Below are 22,774 nucleotides of genomic sequence, written 5' to 3' on the forward strand. Positions count from 1 at the left end.
ATATTTATTTAATCATTTAATCACTGATTAACTAAATCAAAATACGAATTACTTTGTACTAAGTAAATTTATTTTTCACTTTTTAGTTTCCTTTTTGAAGTCGGTTTTTTTTTTGTTAAAAATTATTTTATTAAAACTTATATATGTCACTGCATTTTTTAAAGCAGTGTGGTTCGATTGTCATTATAAATAAACCCTCAAAATTTTCCAACCTAAAATCTGTTGCAGGTTACTGTTGGAAATTTATCTTTTGTTCCAATGCACGAAAATGGTAACAAAGGAGAATTTAAATTGGGCCATCACGAATTTCGGTTAACTAGAATCGCTAAGCACTTTTTAGGAAAACTGAAATAGTACTTGGCTTTTCAACAGACACTAATTGAGGTTTGCGATATTAATATGTAATGTAAGCTAACTCCTGATTACATTTAATTTTTAATTGAACTTACAATTATCTATAATATTTAATCGTATATTCAAATTTTCGAACTAAAGGTTCATAAATCTTTTTTATGAATTTTCTCTTTTAGAGAGAAACATTGCATACTAAGCGGGTCCTAAACGAGTCCTCCCGACGAGTTGGTCTCGGTATTAACTTAGACAAAACGAAATTAATGTTTTACAACCAAGTCATACCAAGACCGGTATCGGTAGATGGTATTCTTCTCGAAGTTGTTCAGGGTTATGTATACCTTGGCCATACCATCCAACTAGGCCGCAACGACTTCGAGAAAGAGGCCGATAGGAGGATTCTGTTGGGCTGGGCGGCATTTGGCAGGTTTCGTCGAGTCTTCCCTTCGAAGATTCCGCAATGCTTGAAGACAAAATTCTTTGAGTAATGTGTCATCTGCGCTTGTGTAAAAATACGGAGCCAAGACGTGGACACTGACGAAGGGACTGGTCCACAAGTTTAAAGTCACTCAATGTGCAATGGAACTTCTTGCTATGCTTGGGGTTTCTCTCAAAGATAGAATTAGAAATAAGACTATCCGCGAGAGAACGAAAGTAACCGACATAGCCCACAGAATTAGTAAGTTGGAGTGGCAGTGGGTCACCTGTGTTGTAGGAATCGATGGCCGTTGGAACAGACGTGTCCCGGAGTGGAGATCGCATCTTGGCAAATGCAATGTGGGACGCCCTCGGGCCCGCTGGACCGACGATCTTCGTAAGATTGCCGGTGTAGGCTGAAAGAGAAACATTTAACCAATGTTTTTACTACTTTGATATTAAAATAACCTTCAAGTTTATGTACATTTGAATACTGTCTTTGTTGTTTGACAATTTATCGGTATTATTCTTGGTTTTATAAGCGAAATATAAAGCTTCTGTGACGTAAGGTAAACCACAAATTGCGGTCCCAATTCCCAACCTCACGTTCAATTTAATACAAAAATAACTTTTCACGTGAACATTTGCAATTCAAACACTTTCGGTGTATCTTTCCTGTGACAAACGAAGTAAAATTGACACGATTACATAACATTTACCATCAAAGTGTATTTGGTTCCCTTGTCTAAACAGGTAACGGTTTATACAAATATCACCTTTATTTGATATGATAATAATATATCAAATGGAATATTAGATTATTGGTATTATATTAATTGTATTGTCAGCTGTCAAATCGATATGACGTGTTAACGTGTGCTAATTTAAATTGCGATATAGAATTATAAAAAAAATGTCGAATAGCTGCCAAGCTTGTGGCGTTCAAGTTACTGATGGGCTTCTTATGAGGTGTACCAAAAAACTTTGTGGGAAAGTGTACGATTTAAAGTGCTTAGGAATATCGCAAGGAGAGTTCATTTCTTTCTCTGAAAAATACACCCAAAAGTGGGTATGTCCAGAGTGCATTTGTTCGAAACCTAAGCCCGCTACACGCTTTGATCCTGATACACTGATAGGACTGCCGAATTTAGAAGTTTTAAATCAGAAGTGTTTATGAGATTGGACGCGCTGGCAAAGACCATCAAACATCTTCAAGAAATATGTTTTTTAACTAAATCGTAATTAGAAAAACTTGGCATAAATATGAGGGTATTTCAAGATAAATTTATCAGAAAAAATTTGTTGCTTAATAATACTCAAATACTTGATAATCGTACTGACAGCGAATCGGAACATGTAAATACGGGTAATCATAAAAATCTTTCAACCAATTTTGCCGAAGCGAATTGTACAAAAAGCGTTAACTCGAATAAACAAAATATGACTACCCGCGTTACCAAAATGTGTGAGGCCACGAAAACAGTGGAAGCAAATGTGGCAGTCACCGACTTAAAATCTATCACCCAACCTCAACAGGCAGTCTCGAGCTTAGAGCTTATTAATAATGATAATAATAATAATAAAAACGAGGAGGAAAAAAAATAAAGACATTAAGTGGACTACGATCCGCAAGAAAACGAAAAGTTCTATAACTAAAAATGTTAAGAAAGGAAAAAATACAGAACTAGTAGAAATAAAAGGGATAGAAAAAAAGAGGCACCTTCACGTTTGGAGATTAACCACAGATACTACAATCGAAAAATTAACATCCCATATAAAAATAATCTGTGGATCAGAAGTTAATTTTAAAATTGAAAAAATTAAACACAAGACAGAGGGAGACTATGCGTCGTTTATTATAACGGTATCGGAATCCATTTATGAAAAGCTGTGTCAATCAGATGTGTGGCCAATAAACACGGAATTTAGCGAATGGATTTGGTTTCGGAAATCAAGTAACGGAACAGAATAATTGTGTTTAACGAAAACGTTAAACGAAAAAAAAACCGACTTCAATTACATCGACGAGTAATACAACGTAGATCGACGAAAAAATAGTCAAGTAACTCCGCGTTATCAAAGATTACTCAAAAAGTAGTTATCAGATCTCGATAAAATTTATATGTGACCACATGATAAACACCAGCTTTCGATTAAATTAAAAATTATCAAAATCGGTATACCCAGTAAAAAGTTGTTGCGGATTTTCGAAAGTTTCCCTCGATTTCTCTAGGATCCCATCATCAGATCCTGGTTTCCCTATCATGGTACCAAACTAGGGATATCCCCTTTCTAACAAAAAAAGAATTATCAAAATCGGTATACCCAGTAAAAAGTTATTGCGGATTTTCAAGAATTTCCATCAATTTCTCTGGGATCCCATCATCAGATCCTGGTTTCCTTGTCATGGTACTAAACTTGGGATATTTCCTTTCCAACAAAAAAATAATTATCAAAATCGGTACATCCAGTAGAAAGTTATTTGATAATACAACGTAGGTCGACGAAAAAAGCGTCAAGTAAAAACGCATTATTAGATATAGCTCGAAAAGTAGTTGTTAGATCTCAAATAAATTTAAATGGGACCAATTGGCACACACCACCTTTCGATTAAAAGAAAATTTGTCGAAATCGCTCCACCCAGTAATACAGTACATACATACAGTCGAATTGAGAACCTCCTTCTTTTTTGGAAGTCGGTTAAAAATAGTGAAACCTTTATCGAAATTTATTACCAGAATGCGAGGGGTCTTCGTACAAAGCTAAATAATTTTTGTAATAATATTGAGTCTTTAAATGCCGATTTAATTGCTATTTCGGAAACAGGATGTAATGATTCAATAATGGACGCTGAAATAGTGCCGCCTGGCTATTAGATACTTAGATGTGATCGAGCAGACGGGCGTAAGCTTGGCGGCGCGTTTCTTGTGGCTGCACACGGGTTACAGATGCGACGGGTGACGACACCGAGTGACGTCAACATAGATACCTGTTCATTTGAAATGTTTGTGCGACTGTGTAACGTAAGGATAGATGTTTGTTTTTGTGTTGCGTCGTTTACTTACCACCAAAAAATAGTGATGATGACTATATGATATTCTTTAGCATAGTAGAAAAATTATGTGTCAAATATAAACAAATTGTTTTGTTAAGTGATTTCAATTTAATTTCTTGCACAGTTAATGTAAACAATTATTTCGAATATTTTATGTCTTTTTGCGAATTCACTCAAATGAATAAGGTACCAAATTGCAATCAAAGACAATTAGACTTAGTGTTGTGTTCATCGGGGCTATGTGAAGGTTTACGGGTAAGTGAAGCTGACAGCGCTCTAGTGCCTGTAGATTTGTATCATCCGCCACTCGCGGTGAACTTGAAGCTCAGCGTACGCAAAACGCCATGGGTGCCTGGGCCTGCTACATACTGTCGCGAGGTAAGCAGTAGCCAAATCGAATCACAATGGAATTTTAGTAAAACAGATTTTAATTTATTTTATTCCTCTTTGGCTTCCGCCGACTATGGTCCAATCTACGAAAAGAGTAAGCCGAAGGAAGCTTTGGAGTGTTTTTATAAAATACGTCTTAAATTACTTCATCTAAGGTTTATCTATCCTAAATGGTATACATTCGATTTAATTAGGGATATACAATTATATTGTGCTGTGTGGCTACGGGTGCTGTGTGGCTACGGCACTAAAGAATTTAGCCACCCCCTCTCTTCCCGTGGGTGTCGTAAGAGGCGACTAAGGGATAACAAGGTTCCACAACCACCTTGGAGCTTAAGAAGCCGACCGATGGCGGGATAACCATCCAACTGCTGGCTTTGAAATACACAGGCTGAAGACAGGCAGCAGCGTCTTCGGTGCGACAAAGCCAGTACTGCGGTCACCAACCCGCCTGCCCAGCGTGGTGACTATATGCAAAACACATGAGTTCGCGTTATTTTTGGCGTAAACTTGTGGAGGCCTATGTCCAGCAGTGGACTGTATAGGCTGTAATGATGTAATGATGATACAATTAAAAGCTAAACTACATAAGAAATACAAAATCACGAAATCCCGAGATGACTACGAAGCGTTTTCTTTATGTAGATCGCGAATTAAAAAAGATATTCATAGCGATTTTCTTAACTATCAGAATCGATTACAAAACGATATGGTAAGGGATCCTAAGTCTTTTTAGGATTATATTAAAAAGAAAAAGGGTACTACGATATCCAAAAAAATTTTGAAAGATGGAGTAACCCTTTAAAATTCAGAGAGTACGATAGAATTTGCTAAATATTTCTATTCGGTGTACAATAGTAAGGCTGCACGACTGGACGTCGATGAGGCGCAGGCTGGGGATGATGCGAGCGGCGTGCGCGTGCACATCGCTCCTCTGCGCCTCGGTGACGTGAGCGCAGCTCTCGAACGACTTAAATCTAAGCGATCAGCAGGCCCTGATGGTATTCCGGCATTCGTGATGAAAGATTGTCGCCCAGTGCTCGCGGAACCACTGTTATAAGTTTTTAATTTGTGTCTGGAACATTCATATTTCCCAGAACGTTGGAAGGCTACACGTGTCGATCCAATAACTAAAAAAGATGAAAGAACGACTATTGAGTCCTTTAGACCTGTGGCAATACTGTCTACATCGGCGAAGGTGTTCGAAACAGTCATTCAGCAAAGTATAAAGGAACAAGTAGCTTCGTATCTGTGCGATGCTCAGCATGGCTTCACTGAGGTAGGGCACAGCAGGAATTTCCTGCTCAAAATATGGAGCAGCCCGACTGGGGTAGTACCTCGACCTTACAGAAGATCACAGCAAAATAATACTGTTTTCAAGCAGTATTGTGTTCCTGTTGGTGTGAGTAAGGTGACCAGAGCTCCTGGGGGGATTGGGGATTGGCTCCTGGGGGGATTGGGGATTGGGTCGGCAACGCGCTTGCGATACTTCTGGTGTTGCAGGTGTCTATAAGCTACGGTAATCGCTTACCATCAAGTGAGCCGTACGCTTGTTTGCCGACCTAGTGACATAAAAAAAATGGCTTTCGACCTGCACGAAACACAACCAGTAACCTTTTAAATGTCCTGACGTACTTGGTTCCTCACGTTGATGCAGGGTTACAGGTAGATGCGGCCTACTTTGAGTTTCGTAAAGCTTTTGACCTAGTTGATAACGACATTTTGCTATTAAAGATGGCTAAAATTGGCTGTAAACCTAAGCTGCTTCAATTGTTCGCAAGTTACATGAAAGACAGAAAACAATATGTTGAGTACATGGGTTACCGTTCTGAGCCTTATTTCGTTAGGTCGGGAGTGAGCCAAGGCAGTAATTTAGGGCCGTTAAAATTTATAATAATGATTGAACGATCTACCCGAAATCGTAAGCGAAGCCAAATGTTTACTTTTCGCAGACGACCTAATGCTGCTTCTAGCAATTAAGGGGAAAGATGACTGCCAGCACCTTCAGCTGGATATCAATCGCAACCTGGAGTGGAGTATAAGAAACAAGTTACAATTTAATGTCGATAAATGTTCCATAGTAACATTTAGCAGAGCGCAGAAACCACTCAATTTCGACTACGAGGTGGATAGCACTTTATTAAAAAGAGAGAAATCGGTCCACGATCTTGGTGTTCAGTTTGATGCCAAAATAATATTCCGCGAGCATATCGTAAATATATGCAAAAGAGCGTTCAAACGATTAGGGTTTGTTATTCGCACAGTTAAGGGATTCACTAACATCAAAGCAATCTCTTTACTGTATGATGCCCTAATAAGAAGTCAGCTTGAGTATAATGCGGTAGTATGGTCTCCACATGAAGTCAAACACAGTCTCATGCTGGAACGTATTCAAAATAAATTCACCAGGTTTCTTTACCATTTATGGCTTTATGGCGTGTATCCCTTGTATCCCTTGATGTATCCAACATTGTTTGTATTGGGCATGGTTGGATACAACAAGTTGGAGACTAGGTGAGAGCTGGCTCTGGCAACTTATATTTTAAAATTATTCCGCGGTGTTGTCAATAATCCAGGGATACTGCAGTGGATAGGTTTGAGCGTACCCGATAGGTATCTACAACGAAGGCAGCGACCGAGCTTATTTGCAGTACCCCACGGCAGAACCGAGTTAGTGCGCAACGCCCCTCTTGCTCGTTCAGTCAGAATGCTGAATTTGGTGGCTGACACACTCTTGACTTAATATGTTGTGTACGAAAAAATCATTACTACGTAAAATTTTCTAAATTGCAAGAATTTTATAAAAAAAAAGGTACACAACGGTACGGTGTACATATTGTTAAAATTTTTGTATTTATTAAAACTAGCGATCGCCCAGTGGTCGAAATTCGACCGTAATTATTTTAAATGATAAGTTTGAAAATTATTAAGGTTCTGTTCTCAAAGACTATACTTCTATAATTAAAAACAAAATAGTATATATGCGTGTGTGTGTCAAGTACATGGTAGTGTATGTAATGTTTTTTTTTATCGATTTAAAGTATTTTTTATGCATAATTAAAAAAAAAAATTATAAGCATTCTGTACTCCTGTATGCGTAATTTTCGTAAAAAGAGGTACAAAGTTTTTGCTTTACATATTGATATATAGAAGATTAAAATAATATTTCATCTCAAAGTTAGCTAATATGACTTTTAAAAACGCAAGAAAATCATATTGTTTTATAAATATTTAGTGTTATAGTAACAAAAATTCGTAAAACTTCTTAGTCTTCAGAAAAGCAACAAAACTCTTTTCGAAATAAGATATTAAATAGAGATGTGAAGATCGTAAAAATTTTCGCCGTTAAAAATATATATTTTCTGATGGGTACGGATATGGATATACGGTATGGCTCATTAAAATTATAATCTGCGTATACCGACCTGGATACTGAGACCGCGACTCTTTGACTAACAACGAGTACAATTTCCGTAAAATTTTTAATGAATAATATCACATTAAAAAGTTTTTGAATGTTTTATTATTCTATAAAGTATTATTTTGCTTAACTATTTTTATGAAAATGTTTTGGAAATATCATTAATAGGAAGGTAATACAATTACATCATAATTTTACAATTCCATGATTTATAATTCTATCTGCTGAGTATAAAAAATAAATATACCTTTACCTTTTTATTAGTTCACACTAAGGAACAAGATATACGTACTTATATGTATGTGTAATTTATACAACCTTATAAAATTTTCAATAATTAACACTAAAATTAAAATACATTTTCACGACATGTGTCGTTAATTATTTTTCTTGTCGACCTAAATAGGAATCGACTGTAATTTTTTATATTTACTTACATATAGATTTAAGTATCTGGCACAACACTAACATTAAATCGATAAATCTCATATGAATCACCAATTACAAAGTCCTTTGAACTTCGATGCGAACAGGTCAACGCTTGTACGAGACATTTTATTAAAACTCTTTTCTGTCATACAATATTTCAATATCGTGAATATTAAATTTTTCTCATGCTTTTTTACGTACAAAGTTTTATTTGAGAAGTATGTAGGTAATAAATTTATTAATACGAATCTCATAAAATTATGAAGTAAAATATATATGGGGCTATAAATAATTTGCTGTTCCTCATTTTTAATTATATAATGTCTTGTATATAAAATTCTCGTGTCAGAATAGTTACCATACTCCGCCGAAACGGCTGGACCATTTTAATGAAGTTTTGTGTGCATAACGGGCAGATCTGAGAATCGGCCAATTTCTATTTTTTATACCCCAAATGATAAGGATAACTCACCCCTAAATATTTTTTAATTATTTTGTCAAAATTTTATACTTTATCAATTTAGGTTTAATTGTGTACAATATTATTATAATTTAAGACATATTGATAAGATTTTCTCACCATATAAAAATACACTAAATTTTCCAGTAATTATTTTTATAGGTATAAAACTAGCTGTACCCTGCGCGCGTTGCTACGCTTTTTTTCTATTTTTTTTTTATGTTTTTTTTTTGTCGTGCCAACTCAGAAACCTTTATGGGCTCATGCACGACACTTTTCAGAAGATCATAGCATGATCAAATGCATAGTTTACGATACTTTAAATGACACACAGACAAACATTCATTCATATATATATATATATATATATATATATATATATATATATATATATATACTAGTATATATTGATTAAAATAACACTAAATACACACATTTAATGCGCAAATAATTAAAAATGTTTCTTTATTTTCGCTTCCAATTTTGGAATAACAATGTAACCGGAAAATTCTTTTAGTTTTCTGTTTTTATGCAAGCATTATTTTTATCTGGCTTCAAGAAAGGAGCAAGATAACCTTTAAAATTTTGTTCTAAATAAATACTTAAATTTACATCGATAAGTAATACGACGTGGGTAGTCGACAAAATAGTCATTAAATACGTATTAATAAGAATAACTCAAAAAATACTTCATTTTCTCGTATCCAATACAAAATAGTTCTTCTAATTTGTGCATTAAAGTGCGATCAGTATCTAATATTTATTATATGAAATTAAAATTAAAAGAGACGTGATGATTTGTTACACTATACAAATTTATCTGTAGCAGTATCTACCTTAAACTATTTGATGTCATGTGTGACCGTGCCACCTTATGCAAAATATTTATAAGAAGTAGCTAAGAAAAAAAAATCTTTAAGCTTTGTTTGTACTGTATTTGTGGTATAAGATAATTGATAAAAAAACTAAATAAGGAGGACATAATAAGCATCGCTGTCATTTGAGCGTAGCGTCAAAATATTCTAGTGATTAAGTCAGCGTTGATCACAAATTAAGTGACCCGCTTTTTAGTAGCCCTACTAGTTATTTCTATAAAAATTGAGTAGAGCTCGTTATACCTACTCACTAACTCTTTTTGAATTTGCCGTAGCCGGATAAAAAAAAGTTTGGAGTAGACTAATTCGTTTTGTTTTGTTTCAGTCATCAACAGGCACGTATTTTGCTCCCAGATGTAGTACCCAATGAAAATGTTCCCATTATATTTTCCCCGCTTAATTATGGACAATGCAAACGACAGCTGAACCTACAAAATTTTGTCATTTATATTCAAGAGGGAATAAGCTTTATATGAGTAATAACAAAAGGAACCTCTTTGTTTTATATTCTTAATAACTTTTTTATGCGCTCACATTTAAACTGTCATCTAATTGTTGTCTGTAAATAGTTTTTGTAAAACTAATGAGTCTTTTAAAAAAAAAATTGAAGCTTGTTTTTGGAAAGGAGATGCGATAAAATAATATCTATTAAAAAAAAAACAAATACAATTTTATTAAAAAATATGTACATAATATTACAATAATATATAAACAATATTAAACAACTAGATGTACTTAGTACTTGCGCACATGTTTGCTAGAAGAAATTCCTTTCATTATGTCCTATCAGATGAAATATGCAGACAAGCTTGATATGAGCTGTCCGTACACAGGTTTCTGTAAATTCTAATCCCAATAACTGGAAGTTATTAGGTTATTTGAGAGCTATAATGTCTGTAATTTCTGAACTAGCAAGTCTAAGAATTTGGTATATTTATTGGACAATCTTAAAATACGAGTAGTGTACCACACATTAATGATTTACAATCAAGTACACATTTTGATTAATATGCAATCTCTTAAGAGAACCGTGTCGAATTTCGAGCAAGAAAGGACCTAGTGAATTGGCTCGTATATGAATTAAAATCATGCCCAGATTATTTCATATTTATTCATTCGGCTGTGGATTCCCGCCTGAGTCTAATCTATTATACATATATTTATTTATATCTGTATTATTTTTATTCAGATTTTCCGAGAAAAAAAATTTGCGGTTGTTATATAATACAAGTATTAAGTTGCGTATTGTACGAACTGTCTGTCTATCGTCTGACAGACGTGTGTGTATTATAATATTAAAGGTTAAATTTTTAGAACGATTAGATACAAAAACAAATAATGTATTCCAAGGCGGCCTGTGTGTAAATCAATAGTGTGTGCAATCAACAATTGTAGTCTTCGTAAAGAGACAATTTTTATTTAAATTTTAATTAAACAGTAAGACCTCAATTGGGAACGGTACTTTAAAGAATAGAACATTAGTATATTCTTTAAAGTATAAAATAATATATTTTAGTTTAAGATACGAAATAAACTATATCTTCCTCCATCTGCTTAATGGATAAAAATTAAATGATTATCTTCCTTAGTATGTTCATGATAAATCGTGAAAGAGTTGACTGCAAAATTCCTGGCCAGGCTATATTTTATATTCGACTACCGCCAATAAAACCAGACTTTTAGCAGGCAACCCTATGTATAATGGTATTTGCAATGAAACAGTGCTCATAATGATGTAAAATTTATTTATTTAACACGTAGGTAAAAGTAATTAAAATAATATATATTAATATACTTACAATTATTTACTCATTCTCTTATTCACTTATTTCATTATTTTTTGTAAAAAATGTATTTTACCTCACTAGCCTCGTTCATAAGTGTGTATTCCTGGAGGTCTCCAGGTCACATTATTAAGATTGTGTAAACAGGACCACGCCTATAAAATTCGTTTTTCGCGACTCACGTCAACATATACAACGGAGAGTACAAACATACCTTACTAGACCCGGGTAAAGTTGTTTAGGCCTCTATTGGTTGATAAAATATTTATTGAAACCCTTAATAAAAATACATTCTATTTCGTGTTTTCCATTTAACTCACATGGGATTTTGCGATCGTATTTTGGTTTAGGGTCTGAAATGGAATGTAAGACCCTTCATAACTTTGCTATAATATTATTACGTTATTCTATCCTTGAAACGAAGGAGTACAAAACTTTAAGACATATAACTGATACAATAACATAAAAATATATTTATTATATAGTTAGATATTAATTACATTTGAATTTCATAAACGAAAAGCTAAATCGTACTTGAAGTAAAAAAATCAAAAAAATAGATACATAAGAAAGTATGAAATCAAATCAAATCATCAATCAGAGAAACAAGAACATAAGATCATATATCCACACACACATACACACGCACATACACACACATGCATACACACACACACACACACATATACACGCACGCAGACATACGACACGTTAACGCACTGACTCATTTGCACGTGTTCAGTTACCACATTTTTCCCGCGACATAATATATACTTATGTAAAAATAATTCAATAAAAATATTTTTTCTTTTTAAAATGGATGTGTTAATTTTCTAATTTCTTATTCAGCATCCTCGGCAGCAAAGCATTGGTGGTGTGCTGAGGCGAGAAGGTAACTGGAAGTGCTTCCTCCTCACGCTGATGATCGTCGGTTGCTTGGCGTCTGTAACCTGGTGTAGTACGGCCGAAATTGACAGGGAACTCATTGATCTCAACACGTAAGTTAACAAGAATTGTTCCTTTCCAACAATTGTACCTTTGTTCGTAATATAATTAAGTGTATGATTCATTTAAGTCAAGAACTTCGATAAGGCTGCATTATACCACCATCTTGGTTGTTAAAAATTCAACGTTATTGTTCAATTGTATCACGAACTTTGTATAATTTAATGCTAATTCTAACTTAGCTCTAAACGTGCACTATGCTGCTATAACAATATCATAACAGCACTGAGTGTATATGTTCGTACGGAGTTATCGTCAACGAGTTTATAGGTTAATAGCTGTAGGATATAAGTTTCAGTATACTTTTGTAGTTTAGTGCAGTTGCTGGTTTTAGTATAGACAGTCAGTTCAGTATAAGACATACGCTTACGTTTCATCCTCATCATTCCTGTAATATCCCTTTGCTGGGCATAGGTCTTTTTCCCCATGTAGGGAAAAGAGCTTAATCCACCATACTGCTTCAATACGGGTTGGCGGATATGTTCTCTAATATGAGTAACTATCACTATCAGGTGTACATGATAACAACCGGGACCGACGGCTTAACGTGCTCTCCGAGGCACGGTGGGTAGACCCACAAGGACTGCACAAACACCCAGACCATGGCAAACATCTGTATGGCCGATACAAATGTTTGTCATTTGCAGGTATCGGACCCGAAACCGCCAGCGCAACAGCCACAAACCAGTGCTGTGACCGTTGCACCAACGCGTCGTCTATATAAGACATAATATTTCTCAATGAGCAGATAATTAAGAATAATAAAAAGGATTTTTTTGTGCAGCTTTAACGACCTCAGTTTATCTAAAAATAAAATTTTATTATTTTTTCTTATACTTTTTCATTTTGATTTATTTTATATTTTTGGAAAATATGCTTAGATTATAAACAGGCATAAACTTAATATACCTACTTACATTTTTTAAGAATCTACCGTATATAACTTAGATGATTAAATAAAGATACGGAAAACATTTATATTATTTCATAAGATATTGTAATACTTTACAACTTTATTCTATCTATAATGATAAATTGTAGAGTTGAAAAACCATTTTCAATCTTTAATTGTTTAATACAAAAGTGATACTTCAAATGTAATGTAAAACGAACATAATTTTTTAACATAATTTAATTTTATAATTACTTGAATTACACGCAGTTTCTACCTAATAACATAGGCTTTCGACTTGACACAATTAATTTAAAAATATGCTAATCACGTTTCGAGGCTTAAGTATTTTACTTCCGTGTAATTTATCTAATTTTAAATGTGCCGAAACATTTTATAGTCTTTTGTATTGCGAATGATGATATTATTTTTTATGACCGTTATTTTCTACATTAGTCGGTGTTATTGCTTAATAATTGGGGAATAACATCTAAATTACTTTTTTAAAATTGAACCATTTTATAATAATAATAATAATAAAGCAATGAAATAAGGTACGTAGTAATAATACTTACGTAATAAAATTAAGTATAAAGTTTTAGTAATAGAATTAATTCTAAGGGAAATTTAAACATGAAATGTAATCAAGCCATTCAAAGTAATCGACGATAACATGTCGAGTTAGAAAACTAGACTCGCTTAAGTGCGTCATTAAACTGCACTAAGCTAGCGCTACATGCAACGAGTTGTAGGAACAACCCGGTAGTAAGCTAAAGTACTACTTTAGAATACTTTGAAATTGCTCTTTCATTTTATTGAACCCCAAAAGCAAGTGCTGTTTTATCTTTGATAAAATAATCTTTACACATATGCTTTGCTATTTTGTTTTTGTACTATACTACTGTTTAATATTTCTGCATTTGCATACTTGCAGTGTCGGAAATTGATAATGGAAAAAATGAGATATTAACTTCCATACAAGTATCATAGTGACTAAGTAGGTATTGTCCATTATAACAAAAAAAAAAACTCGAAATACTTACTCTTGGCCTAAGTACTTTTTATGCAACTATTAGCAGTTATTTGGTCACACATTTCATCTAACTTTTAACCTATCAACAGTGTTTTGTCCATCAGGTACCCGATAAAGAGGATAGTCCGGGAGTCACCCTGTGATGTTGGCTATGCATATATTCCAATCGCCTTTGTTTTGCTGCTGTACTTGGTATACCTGGTCGAATGCTATCACAGCACGGCTAGGATTCAGCTAGCGAGAAGAGTGGACGTGGCAGCAGTAAGCGCGAGGGTACATGCTATGAGGAACGCTAACCCAAGAGTCTGGTGAGAACGAGAACTTTCTTTTTAAATAGTCAAAACTATATTGCCTTTCAGTGTCTCCCTGCCTGGTAAAGGTATCTTTTATTTAGTAGAAATAAGGAAAGAAAATATACTCGGAAGAAACAAGCTTATTATTAAAGCTAAATGTTGCTTACAGCATGATTTTTAAAGACTTGAATAAAGCCTGCAAATTATTTTCGTCACTAATAATCATGAGAGGAATTGTTGAAATTAAATACTTGCAAATAATTCTGTGTAAAACCAAAATTAAACTCGCCAACTTTTAGATGATAACTTTAAATGAAATAAAATGTAACAAAAAAAATATCCATAATAAAAATCGTGGAAAGTAATGATAATATCTACTGTTTTATAGAAATAAAATAATAAATTAGCCTAGGTGGTCTCTCGTGCCTGTAATTACAGAATCCCACAGCAATAGGCACAATGACTCATAGCATTGTAGGTTTTATGTGAGATATGTCTTGATAGATTAGTTTTTGCTGCCTTTTTTATAATCCTGAAACAAATGAGAATATGTATCCCTGTAGAAATATTTAAAAACAATTAGATAATATTAAAAATTCTATTGAATATTATCACCAAAAATCGTCTTATTTTTCAGTATGTTTAAAAACAAAAATATAAAACTACACCAATTAAAATATATAATTATTGTTATTTATGGTCGCTTTTAGTGTTATTAGCAGCTTTATTTAATTTGTTCTTAGTTAATAAACGGCTATTAATATTTTATTGAAATAATTTACAAAATATGAAATGTTGGAATGAATATGTTGGAAGTGACGTGCCTGACATGACTTTAAAAGGGTCATATGGTTACAAGGCTTTTTGTGTCATATTATAGACTGATTGTAATCTAACATACTGATGACTAGACTCCATCTGCTGTTATAGGCCACTTTCATCGTATAGGAAAACGGTCGAAGTTCAATCTACCACGCTGCGCCTCTGCGGGTCACACTTAGCCCTTGTAATGTCGTCCAAAACACCAATGAGCATAATTTAGCGTTTAAAACAATTTTATTCGATTAGACATCATTTGACGTATTTAACTTTGGCATGGATATTGTAAAAGGAAACTTCTACGTACGTAGTGCTCTATATAGCTACGGTGAGGTTCTGACGTTCTGTTTAAAATTCATTATTCCGAACCATAGCCTCCATAATTTACTCCTATTTTCCCTAAAGCTATAAATGAAACGTTTAATTTTGTGATTACAGTTAAAATTGTTGTTTCAAACTTATTTTACTTCAACAGAGGCTTATATTTTTTATGTGTTTGGTGTCATATTGTTTATTTATAAGATTACCTTAATTTACTTTAATATAAAAAAATAAATAAACAATATTATTCTTGTGACTAAAATCTAAATATGTTTAACGAGCTATTTATATTTTCATTTGGTTTTTTCGTATCAAATCCTTCCATTATGTGTATTGCCAAACATGTACATACATGTTTTATTTTTTAATTTTACATATTATGGGAGATATTCTTATAATTTATGAATAGTACAGAATCTAGCAAAGACTTCACTAAGTACAAGTAAATAAGCCTTTTGTTACTCATACGCGCATGTTCTCCTTATTAAAGTTTACAACAGATGAAAGGTTTCAAATGATTATATGTTACGTTGTATGCGACTCACGTTTTGGTAGTTTAAAACAGATCAATAATGTTAACTCGTGGTCAACATTATTACACGTCGGAGTTATTCGAATTAGGTTTTTTTCTTTTTAATTGAATAGTGTAAACTTTGAAATTAATATTAGAAAAAAAGTAGAACTTCTTAGAGTACCTACACAAATAAAGAATGATCAATTTGTTGGTACAAGCCTATATTTTTATATTTCAATAAGTTCAATAACACATGCCATTACGCTAAGTAATAAAATATATTGAGATACACCTTTTTAATAATAATAAATACATTAATAATGTAAAACGACACTTCACCATACAAAAATAGATATAAAAATATCTATACATATAATAAAATTATAGGACAGTCAAAACTGTACATTGAATATTTTTTTTAAAAGAATACTTGTTCTGCAATCGATATCGATGCCAAAAATATAGTTTTTAGAATTTTTGTCTGTTTGTCTGTTTGTCTGTTTGTCGTTTTTCTGTTTGTCTGTATGTATGTCCGGGATAAAATCAAAAAGTACTGCATGGATTTACTTCAAATTTGGCACGATTATCATTAAAAATTGGGTCAACATATAGGCTACATATTATCACGCTATCACCTACAGGGAACAAGCAGTGAACCTTTATTTTTTTAACGCATTCTGTAACAACGTGTAATGTAACGACGCATATTTGAATGTTGTTGTTTTTATGTTAATAACCATACTATAAGCTAGCTTCACACTATAAATAAAGACATTCTGTAGTATATTTAGTATCAGCATTGCACCCGAATAAAACAATGTGTATCAACTCTTGTTTTATCCTAAATCATCAAACAATTCAAGCCAAAACGCTGATATATGTTCTTTATAAAGAGGACGATCACTTTTTACGGCGTATTTTATTTTCCAACAACAACAATTTGTAATAACACCACAAATACTGAAATAATACTTCAAGTAATAAAGCCTTTTGTTTCTGATTCAAACATATTGGACATACATATATATCATTGAAATGTTCCGTCGTAGCAAAGGAAAATAAGGCCAAATACGTAAACAAAGGTGTCGTCCAGCTCGCCTGCCATTGAAGTCCATGTTTGTGAGTTTTGGCGAGGTTTTACAAATGAATATAATTTTATTTTATTAGATTTACAATTTAGAATAATAAATTAAGTTATTTTGTGTTATGTTTTTTTTTATAATTCTGTATGTAAATTTAAATATATATAGCGAGGAACGAGTCGGCAAGACCGTCAGTCCGCAAGACCCGCCCCCGGTGATCCGAGTCCGAGACCCGTCCCGTCCCGGGCCGAAAGACGAGTCGCAGACCCCCATAAGTCCGCAAACTCGCCCCCGGTGATCCGGGACCGAGACCCAACCCCGGCCCCGGAGTTATCCGGGATCGAGACCCGCCCCTGGAGCGGAAGACAACGCTTCCGGTGATCCAGGGCCAGCCCAGAGGCCCTTCCCTTCCTTAGGAACGTGCCCAACGGCCTTGACACCCCTATGCGCTTTCGCACCGGAGCGTGACCCAAAGGCCCCGGCACTCAAATGCGCTTTCGCACCCTACCCCCTGATTTTGGTCCGCGGGGGTCCGAGGACCCCTACCGCGGCTCGGTAACGCAGGCGGCATTCCTCTATCCGCCAAACGGGGGACGCGCCCAGGTAGTCCAGGAACTCCTCCTCTTGGAGCCTAGATCCCAGAGCTAAGTCTGAGGCTTAGGCTCCAAAGGCCTGGGTAGACATGTGTTCCTTAGGTAACATTGTGTAACGCTTATGACTTTTAATATTATAATATACCTAGGTATACTTAGCTTATTTATATTTGCATTTTTTTTTCTTATTCGTTAATTGTAAAATTAAATTGATAAAATCATTTTATTATTCAACTCATCGATTTGTAAATTAATGTTTTTAAAATATATTCAATTACATATCCATTTCCACAGTAAAGTTCTTAAGAAACTAATGTCAATAATGAATACAACTACATTAAAAATGGTGTAATTAGGTACGCGTTCTAATTAACAATTTTTTTAACAAACTTTAACTTTAAAAACTTATGATTCTCTTTTATTAAAAGCAATTTTAAAAGGTCAATGTTTCACCGAGCTCGTGTTGGTAACACGCATATTCTATTAACATAATAGCATCCTATTTTAGAGAAACGTAATGTATAATTTTTGTACCAGGTGGAAAGCCATTTGCTACCACTACGTGCGTCGGAAGCGGCAAGTCACGCGATACCGTAACGGCGACGCCTACACCACAACACAGGTAACAGATAGAGCTCGGGAAGGCCAGACTTTCGTCATTTCATAAAAGCTGATTTTTTTTTGCGCATGCTCCCTGGTAAAAGTAACAGTAAAAAATGAAGCTTAACTCATAGTAGCTTTGGCAGACACCAGGTATCAAAGCGCAACAAAATTGATCGTTATTAAAGATTTCTCAATAAGTCGTAATCAGAACTAAATTACTTTAAATGAAATTACAAGACAAGCATCAGTTTTCGATTAAAACAAGAATCTTCAAAATTGGTACCTACAGTAAAAAGTTATGAAGTATTATACAACGTAGATCAAAAGAAAAAAAATAGTCACGTATATGTGCATTATTAGATATAACTCGAAAAGTACTTTAAAATCACGAATGAGTGAATGAAACCACATGACACGCAGCAACTTTTGATTGAAAAAATAATCATTGAAATCGGTCCACACAGTAAAAAGTTATTAAGTATCATAAGTACATCAAAAAATCAATTATAGTCGATTTGAGTGCCTCTTCCTTTTTTGAAGTCGGTTAAAATGACGAAAGTCTAGTCCTCGCGGGCTCTTGGGCTATAAGGTAAAATTGAAACACTGAACTAAACACGTGAGTGAAATTGACATTAAAATTCTCTCTTTAGTATTTAGTTAGTTTTATTCCTTTCATATAACAGATTACATGTTCAAAAATAAAGCAATTGTAGTAACATAAGCAAATACGCAAACATTTCTTTGAAACAAATATTATTTTCTTACAAAGTGTATCGATTATTATAATCAAGCATTTCTGTATTTCATTTATTTCTACAGTGACCGACAGCTTAAAGCCTCAACAGATTGTGCAGGATACTTTCAATATAATCTTTGATAGAACAAACCTCAGATTCACAAATATAGTCATGATATTTGTACAAATCTGTATAAAAATATTCTTTCATACGATAATAAAACTCAACTTATACATAAAAAATATATTTAATGTGGTCAGGTCAATGTATCTTCCATTATACCAATGTAATATTCATAAACAATACATTTTAAATTTAAGTAAAATATAAAATGGGTCACAAACGTGACTTCGTTACGCTTCGTCGTTTAATCGAATACTACGGCTGATTTATGATCAGATGTTAAGAATGGTAATGTAAACTTGAGCAAGCGTCAAAGGTAAAGAAAATTATCGCAGAAACTCAAATCTTACAAGCGATATATGAAGTAAATACAATTTAATTCAAAATATATAATTTAACACAATTATAACATTAATAAGATACATGAATACCACAGATTTAGCATAAAATATTTCATATCCGATTCATTTCCCTATCTGAAGAACACGTGTTTCGTTTAAAAAAAAAAGAACGTAAATGTTATGTTGAATATATTGTATATCGATTCAATACCTTAACATTGTCTCTAATGTTAATATCACAGCTCAGCGTCCTTCCCCTCAGGAACTCGTTAACTTTCGGATCGATACACTTTACATACATTGAAACAAACGGAAAGGAGAAAGCCATTTGTCATTGCTATCGTAAAGTGAAATACAGAAATGCAGACACATTTTTCACAGTACATTGCATATTCTTACATTCGAATACTAAATACCATAGATTTTACAAATGTTTCAGTAACAAAAGATTGGTAATTGTTATTTATATTTTAACTCCTATCATTCGTTTTCCAGTTTTATCGTACAATCAATTATTGCATAGTTACTGATTTTGTAGGGTCTATGTTTTATTAATAACTTAATTGATCGTGCTGTTTAAAATCACTAATCTATTCTTAATAAGATATTGTAGAAATGAGTATAAGGTTTTATTTATTTTTCTTGCCAGGTATACTATGAGAGAGTGAACACGCACAGCGCGAGTACCTCATTTGCACATGCCTGCTGTGGTCAGAGAGATGCATCGAGAAATCTTGTTTTAGATTCTAAAACTCCCATCACAAAAGTTCGATTCAGCAAGGGTTTCGCTTTCGCAAACATCGAGGCTGCCAGCGGTAAATAGAAATAAAAAAGCTTTAAAAATAATTTAATGCATAGTTTAAAGGTGATAAGGATATCCAATATCGATTCGACTAAACTGCAAACAAATGGTGGTCATTAATAAAATCCTACAATGGCTTAGGCCATTGTTGAAAACAAAAGAATTTTATAATATGACGACAGTTATGACAGAGACGATAACAAAGGAGTTTTTTGGAACGAAAACAATTATCAGACAGTATATTTTTTAACATTTAAATTAAGTTTTAATGCATTTATTCTCATAAAATGAGAATAAAATTAAGCTTATAAAATATATAAGGACCAAATCAATATAATTTGATCATAGCTGATTTCACATTTTAAAATTTAACTGACCTTATACTCTTATAAACACTTTATGAGTGCGATGTTGTCGATCGAACTCATTTGCGAGTTCAAATATTTAGCAGCTTGAGACATAACACTTTGGAGGGTTAAAAGTCTAAGGGAGAATTCCAATCAGTATTTTATAATTATGTAAATGTCTTATTTGTTATAGAATTCGAAGATCAAAGGTCAAGATTTTTTGCAGAACATGAACGATTTGATGACTTTATGGAAATGCGCGAAGGACTAGATTTAATAGGTGTTAGTTCTTTTAGGGAATATATGGTGGCATACAGGTAAATTTTGAACAGATTTTAATGTCTATTCCTTTTATTACTTTTGATTTGGTTTTAATCACAGTATCGTTTTAAGGGATGCAGATCGTTGTCCTTGGTATTCTTCTCAGCTACTATTTTGGACACTTTCCTGTCTTCTATTATCATGGCCACTTAGAATTATCATAGAATGTAATACCGCATATGTACATTATACGGTAAGAATACACATTTTCAAATGTTATACAATCTGTATTATCTTATATATAAGACAAGAAAAAATAACATTATGTGTTTTTACAGATAACAAAAATATTCGGTACAAACTACGAATTAGACCCAAGCCGACAATTAGATTTAGATACGCATTTATCGGATACTTTACCGCCTGTTCCTGCTACAAATTATTCCTGGGCACTAGCAGATGAACAAAGTGCTATTCTTTGTTCAGCTTCCAGACCTCCTCGTACGCTTCCACTTTCTCATGCGTCCACAGTTGATAGTCTTGAATTATTCGCAGCTATAAGGGGTAATTGTGCGATTGTACCTTCATACTCAGAAGCAATGCGGATTGATGATGCTCTCAGAGAAGATCCCGCTGAAAATACGTCAAATGCAGGTGTTCTTATTGACATCGAAACAGAGCAGAGAGCTGCTATACCTGCTATAAAAGCGGCTTCATTTGATGAACCTACTACTAGAAGACCTAGAGTTACCATTGCTGGAACTTATTCAAGTCATAACATTGCTGGAAGTTCTAGATCTCATGAGGCTAAATTACAAAATAGACGGTCCTGGGCAGGGGTTTTAACATCTGCTCGAAGTGCAAGACAAATTCTGGATGATTTAACAAATAGCACTGTTACCTATCAACCTATACCAGAATCTCAAGCAAGAAGAAATGGAGAAAATACGTTATACTTTTCAAGAGAATTGTCACCGACGTGTTCAAGAGATCCATTTGGAGGTCGAGCTCAAACAACACCAACTGATGAGCCGCCGTCGTATGAAGAAGCTTTAAAATTACCCGCGTTAAAGAAATTGACTAGGTCTATAACTGGTACAGACTTAGCGGGACCCAGAAGAGCATTTTTGAAGGATGTATTGTCAAATAGAAGATCATGTTTAGAAGGAGTGGGCGTATTAGCCGGCGCTAAAGTAGTTAGATTACCATATAGTGAGTCTGGCGAAGAAACGCCTCTATAGCGCTATTACGTGTCTAATTTTAGTGACTCTTTATGGTGTGATAAAATGTTAATATAGAAACTCGTATAAGAATATTATAGGTGCAATCCAATCCATGAAATAACTTTAATAGATAACTATAATGCTATGAATAAGTTACTTATATGCTTCGGAATTGTAATGCGCTTTAAGCTTGCCCAATTATATATTATTGTGATTATTATTAGCTTCGAAATGAAACGCAAATGTAAATCAGTTGTTTCAATCAACATCAAATTTATATACCTTTTCAATTTAGGAAGCTGGAATATGCTGTAAAATATATATGTGGAATATGTGTAATTTACGAAACCTTGGCTTTATGCTGATTTTTAAACATTCGCTTTTTTCTTTTTCTTACGTTATTATTTTTATATGTATTGAATACATAAACAGGTTGTGAAATAAAGGTAAATGTTTAAGCCTACTACACTACCACCTAGTTATTGTCCTTTTAAATATTAAATTATACAATTTACGTGTTTAAAACTGTAACTACTTTTATTACCCGTAAAATAATATTTATTAATCCGGCTTTTTTAAAGTTTAGAATTAATTATTTGTTTA

General features: G+C 33.6%; 1 protein-coding gene across 1 annotated transcript in view; it reads left to right on the top strand.

Moving 5' to 3' along the window:
• The window catches only part of LOC123661096 (transmembrane protein 151B-like), a 57,420-nt gene extending 35,144 nt beyond the window's left edge, over positions 1–22,276 (top strand). Inside the window, exons 2-8 of the mRNA XM_045596098.1 lie at positions 12,032–12,180; positions 14,217–14,420; positions 18,272–18,356; positions 20,188–20,353; positions 20,881–21,004; positions 21,081–21,201; positions 21,287–22,276. Coding sequence (XP_045452054.1) covers positions 12,032–12,180; positions 14,217–14,420; positions 18,272–18,356; positions 20,188–20,353; positions 20,881–21,004; positions 21,081–21,201; positions 21,287–22,189 — 1,752 coding nt within the window. The 3' untranslated portion in view covers positions 22,190–22,276. The remainder of the gene's footprint in view (positions 1–12,031; positions 12,181–14,216; positions 14,421–18,271; positions 18,357–20,187; positions 20,354–20,880; positions 21,005–21,080; positions 21,202–21,286) is intronic.
• Positions 22,277–22,774: the final 498 nt, after the last annotated feature.

Source organism: Melitaea cinxia, chromosome 16 (assembly GCF_905220565.1).
Source record: "Melitaea cinxia chromosome 16, ilMelCinx1.1, whole genome shotgun sequence".
NCBI lineage: Eukaryota > Metazoa > Arthropoda > Insecta > Lepidoptera > Nymphalidae > Melitaea > Melitaea cinxia.